Here is a 5,907-nt window from a genome sequence, read left to right as displayed (position 1 = left end):
CCGCCGGGATAACGGCGGGAATGTCAGCGGGATGACAGGGACGGACACCCTCCCGCTCCCCAAAATCCCACAGAAACCCCTCGTTTCCCACTAAAAGTAGGGCAGAGGGAAGCGAGAAACTGCTTGGGATTTTGGGATCAGCGCTGGGATGCGCGGGATTGAGCAAACGAGGCCGGAATTCCCAAGGATTTGGGAAGGGACGTACCGGAATATCAAGTAAAGGGGCTTCCCCACGGACTCCTCCAGGGACCTGCGGGACAGACGGACACTCTGAGCTCCTGGGGCGCCCACGCTCCGAGTTTTCCCAGGAAAGGCTCGGGATAAGCCCTGGATCCCACCCTGGATCCCGCCGGCTGCTGGGGAGGCAGGAATATCCTGCAGCAGCTCCGGCTCCAAGGAAACCCTGGAGAAAGGCTGAGCCCAGCAGAGGAGCTTCCCAGGGAAGCCACATCCAAAACTGGGAATATTTCCCTGGGAAAAGCCCAGATCCCGGAGGGAGAGGAGGAGATTCCGAGCCCTTACTCCTCCGTGATCTCCTCCGGCAGAACCTCCCCGCGGAAGTGAGCCTTGAACAGCTCCTGCAGGCAGGACGCGAGCACCGAGAGCTGCTCCGAGTCGAAATCCTCCTGGAAAAGGGATGGGAGAAGGGATGGGAGGAGCTCGGAGCCTGCCTGGCACAGGGAAGGGACACGAGAACGGATCCCAGGCTGCTCCGGGGCCTTTTCCAGCACCGGGGATCCCGAATCACTGCCAGGGATCCCAAATCACTGCCAGGGATCCCAGGATCTTGAGAACAATCCCAGATCTCTGCCAGGGAGCCCAGATCATTCCCAGATCTCTGCCACCAATTCCAGATCATTCCCAGTGATCCCAGATCAGTCCCAGCTATCCCAGATCATTCCCAGCAATCCCAGATCATTCCCAGATCATTCCCAGCAATCCCAGATCATTCCCAGCAATCCCAGATCACTACCACTCCCAGATCACTCCCACTGATCCCAGATCATTCCCATCAATCCCAGATCATTCCCACCAATTCCAGATCACTCCCACCAATCCCAGATCGCTCCCAGCAATCCCAGATCAAGATCATTCCCAGCAATCCCAGATCATTCCCAGCAATCCCAGATCACTACCACTCCCAGATCACTCCCACTGATCCCAGATCATTCCCATCAATCCCAGATCATTCCCACCAATTCCAGATCACTCCCACCAATCCCAGATCGCTCCCAGCAATCCCAGATCACTCCCAGAGATCCCAGATCGCTCCCAGAGATCCCAGATTATTCCCACCACTCCCAGATCACTCCCACCACTCCCAGATCACTCCCACCACTCCCAGATCATTCCCAGCAATCCCAGATCGCTCCCACCACTCCCAGATCATTCCCACTGATCCCAGATCATTCCCATCAATCCCAGATCATTCCCACCAATTCCAGATCGCTCCCACCAATCCCAGATTGCTCCCACCAATCCCAGATCGCTCCCAGAGATCCCAGATTATTCCCACCACTCCCAGATCATTCCCACCAATTCCAGATCGCTCCCACCAATCCCAGATCGCTCCCAGCGATCCCAGATCGCTCCCACTGATCCCAGATTATTCCCACCACTCCCAGATCACTCCCACCACTCCCAGATCATTCCCACCACTCCCAGACCACTCCCAGTGATCCCAGATTGCTCCCAGCAATCCCAGATCGCTCCCACCAATCCCAGATCATTCCCAGCGATCCCAGATCATTCCCACTGATCCCAGATCTCTGCTGGGGACATTCAGGCACCGGGAGCAGGGACGGATCCATGGATGGAGCAGCCCAGGCTCCCAATGGATCCCAAAGGGATCCGAGCGTCCCCAGGCTCCCATGTCCCCACTCCCGGTGGGGCAGAGGCGATCCCAGATCCCCAGCCCGGGCTGGATCCCGGCCGCTCCCGGCTCCGTTACCTCCAGGACCTGATCCACGATCTCCTGCATGACCTCGCACTGCGCCTCCGTGTCGCTGCGGCACAACGGGGACGGGAAACCCCGGTTATCCGGGAGAGCAGGGATCGGGAATTCGGGGGGCTCGGGACACGTTCCATGGTTAAATCGGGATATTGAGGGCGCGTAAGAGCCAGGAATTCCATGGAATCACTGAGGGGCAGGAGCTCCCTCGGATGGAGGGAATTCCAAGGGAGCTGGGAATCGAGGGTGGAGGCGAGGCTGGAGAACACTCAGAGATATCCCTGCTCCCTTCTCAATCCCACAGAATTCCTGTTCCTTCCTCAATCCCACAGAATTCCTGCTCCCTCCTCAATCCCAGATATCCCTGTTCCTTCCTCAATCCCAGATATCCCTGCTCCTTCCTCAATCCCACAGAATTCCTGCTCCTTCCTCAATCCCGAAGAATTCCCATTCCCTCCTCCATTGCAGATATCCCCGTTCCTTCCTCCATCCCAGATATCCCTGCTCCCTCCTCAATCCCACAGAATTCCCTGCTCCCTTCTCAATCCCACAGAATTCCCGTTCCCTCCTCAATCCCACAGAATTCCCGTTCCCTCCTCAATCTCAGATATCCCTGTTCCTTCCTCAATCCCAGATATCCCTGCTCCCTCCTCAATCCCACAGAATTCACATTCCCTCCTCAATCCCACAGAATTCCTGTTCCTTCCTCAATCCCAGATATCCCTGTTCCTTCCTCCATCCCAGATATCCCTGCTTCCTCCTCAATCCCACAGAATTCCTGCTCCCTCCTCCATCCCAGATATCCCTGTTCCTTCCTCCATCCCAGATATCCCTGCTTCCTCCTCAATCCCACAGAATTCCTGCTCCCTCCTCCATCCCAGATATCCCTGCTCCTTCCTCAATCCCACAGAATTCCCATTCCCTCCTCAATCCCACACCAGAGCAGGGAACTCGGAGCCTTTTCCCCTCTCTGTCCCCACTCCTGCAGCTCCCAGGAATTCCACCAGCTCCTTCTTCCCAAGCCCTTTTCCTGCAGGAATTCCCTCTCAGTGGGGGACAACCCATGGGCTGTGGGAGCTCTGGGAAGGATCCACGGCAATGGGAATGACGGGAATAACGGGAATGACGGGAATAACGGGCCCCACCTGCCCTTCTGCAGCTGCAGCACTTTGTCCCTCAGGGACTCGTCCAGCTGCTCCAGGAATGGGGTGATGTCCACAGGCTCTTCCACGATGGATTCCTTGATGGGATGGAACCTGAACTCCCTCTTCTTCCCTGAAACCAGGAAAACCCCGCCGGGATGAGGGATTTTCCTCCTCCTCCTCCTCCCTTGGAGCCGTGTCCAGGGCAACGTGTCCCAAACGTTGGGAATGTCCAGGACCGAGGTCCCTGCTCAGTCCCCTTCCCAAACCTGACCCTTCAACATTCCCAAGGTGTCTCTAATTTGGGATTGGGATTCTGGGGCTGCTGTGAAATCCTTTGCCCCATCCCGGGCCTGAGGTCACTTCCCAGTGCTGGGAAAACGCCCTGGCACGGCGGGAATCCCACAGGGATCCGAGCGGCGAGGCCGGGAACAGCTCCAGAGCGGGAATTTGGGTGAGCCCAGTGGGATGTGAGGCTGGAAAAAGCCCTCTGAGTTCCCAGGAATGGCCAGGAAAGGGAAGGAACCCTTTGGGCACGGATCCCGACCCGGATCCACGCTGGATGTGGGAATCAGCTCCTCCACACCCTCCCTGCAGGAGGAAAATCGGGATCTCCCAACGGGATCAACTCTGGGCTTTGGAGGGAATCGTGTTTACAGCTGGGAATTCTGCTGTCCGTGGGGAATTCCGGGAATTCCGGGAGCTCCCTCACCTTTGCTGTTCAGCTCCTCCTCATCGTCGCTGAAGGCGGCCTCGGCGTTGTCATAGCAACCGTCATCCTTCTCCAGGTGGTTCTCCATCTCCATGGGAACCGGCTCCTCGATTTTCACTGGGAGCACGGAGCAGCCGCCTGAGGCCTCTCCCAAAAAACAGCCCCGGGAAAGGATCCCGGCAAAGCTCCGGAGCGTGGCGGAGCAGCCACAATTCCCTAAATCCCACCGTTCCCATCCCTGGAGCCTTGTCCGACCCATCCAGCCACCGCTGCCGGAGGAATTCCAGGGAAAACTCCCACCAGAGGATCGGCCACAAGCCCCCATTCCCTACCTTCGATGGGGGGCGAGGGGGAGCTGCAGAATTCCGGGAATTTCTCCCTCAGCATGGCCCGGAGCTCCTTGTCCAGCTTGGGGTTGTCGAAGAGCGGGGCCAGGTGCCTGCAGGACGGGACAGGGATCAGCTGGAGCCGGGATGAGCCTGATCCCAATGGGAATAGCGGGGCTCCCTCAGGATCCCCTCACCTGTGCCACCACCGGAATGTGGGAATGGGAGAAAGGGGCTGGAATTCCCGGGAGAGGAGCAGGAGCATCCCGGGGAAATCCCGATTCCCTCACCCCCACCCCCCTCCATCCCTTTTTCCTTCAGGGAAGGGCTCCAGGACAGCCACCAGGACACGACTCCGGCTGCTCCTGAGGTTTCATGGATTCTCCCAAGGTTTTATGGATAACACCACCACCGCCCTCGGAGCGCCGGGAGAGACCCGGGGGAGCGCAGGTGGCCATGTCCGTGTTGGAAAATTCGGGAAAACGTGGGAAAATCCGGGGCCCTTACGCCAGGACTCGCTTCTCCACGATGTGCGTGAGGGAGTTGAACACTCCCTGCCGGACGTGGGCTTCCAGAGGGGGGTAGAAATTGGGAATGATCTGGAAGAGATCAGGGATGCAGAGTGGGGTTAAAGGTCTGGAAATGGGGGAAAATCCCCCCCTGTCAGGGGCAGGAAATTCCCAGTTCCGGGAATGCGGGAGAAGGGCCCTGAATGCTCGGATCTGTCCGGGCCTTCGCTCCTGCCGGGATTCCTGCCTGGATCCTGGGACATCCCGGGAATGTTCCCCCAGTTCTGCAGCCAGGAGCAGCCGGTTTGGACTGGGAGGGATGGGAGGGATGCAGCTCCTGGCCGGATCCCGATTCCCAGAAACTCCCCCAGCCCTCCCCAGGACCCAGTTCCTGGAACCAGCAGCTCCTGGCACCGCTTCCCTGCCCTGGGATGGGCCACGGAGCCTCTGGATCATTCCCTGACACTCTGATCCCCCTGGGGGATGAGGGCTGGGCCAGGAATTCCATGTGGGAACAATCCAGAAGCCTTTTCCTACATCAGCCCAGCAGGGTTTGCTGGCGGCGCTGCCTTCCCACGATTAACGAGGGCCACACGGATCCTCGGATCCGGGAACGCTCTGGATTCATCCCCGAGGTCCCACTGAGGGCTGGGGATGGTTTGGCAGCCAGGGGAAAATCCCTGCTGGATTTGGGATGGGGATTTGGGAGGTGCAGCCGACTCTGGGATCCAGAGGGATGCGCTGGGGGGAAATGCCAGCGGAGCTGGGTGGGATTGTGGGGCCTTTGGGGTGGGATTTGTGGAGTCTTTGGGGTGGGATCTGTGGATCCCTTTGGGGTGGGATTTTGGGGCCTCTGGGGTGGGATTTGTGGAACTTTTGGATTGGGATTTTGGAGCCTTTGGGGTGGGATTTGTAGAACTTTTGGATTGGGATTTTGGAGCCTTTGGGGTGGGATTTGTGGAACTGTTGGATTGGGATTTTGGAGCCTTTGGGGTGGGATTTGTGGAACTTTTGGACTGGGATTTTGGGGCCTTTGGGGTGGGATTTGTGGATCCCTTGGGGTCAGGATTTGTGGAGCCTTTGGATTGGGATTTTTGGATCCCTTTCTATTGGGATTTGTGGAGCCCTTGGGGTGGGATTTGTGGACCCCTTGGGGTGGGATTTGTGGAGCCTTTGGATTGGGATTTGTGGATCCCTTTGGATTGGGTTTTTTGGATCCCTTGGGGTCAGGATTTGTGGATCCCTTGGGGGCAGGGTTTGTGGATCC

The 5,907-nt window shown here is 58.0% G+C and overlaps 1 protein-coding gene across 1 annotated transcript in view; it reads right to left on the bottom strand.

Annotated features, from left to right (window-relative positions):
- INTS3 (integrator complex subunit 3) overlaps nt 1–5,907 on the bottom strand; it is a 44,214-nt gene that overhangs the window by 10,016 nt on the left and 28,291 nt on the right. Inside the window, exons 17-23 of the mRNA XM_017740045.1 lie at nt 4,639–4,730; nt 4,138–4,244; nt 3,806–3,922; nt 3,097–3,226; nt 1,952–2,006; nt 523–626; nt 92–250 (exon numbers count right to left, since the gene is read on the bottom strand). Of these exons, the coding sequence (XP_017595534.1) occupies nt 92–250; nt 523–626; nt 1,952–2,006; nt 3,097–3,226; nt 3,806–3,922; nt 4,138–4,244; nt 4,639–4,730 (764 nt within the window). The remainder of the gene's footprint in view (nt 1–91; nt 251–522; nt 627–1,951; nt 2,007–3,096; nt 3,227–3,805; nt 3,923–4,137; nt 4,245–4,638; nt 4,731–5,907) is intronic.

The sequence above is a fragment of the Corvus brachyrhynchos genome, unplaced genomic scaffold (assembly GCF_000691975.1).
Source record: "Corvus brachyrhynchos isolate BGI_N302 unplaced genomic scaffold, ASM69197v1 scaffold787, whole genome shotgun sequence".
NCBI classification, from domain to species: Eukaryota; Metazoa; Chordata; class Aves; order Passeriformes; family Corvidae; genus Corvus; species Corvus brachyrhynchos.
Note: the sequence above shows the minus strand (reverse complement) of the source record. Positions and strands in the feature narration are given on the sequence as shown.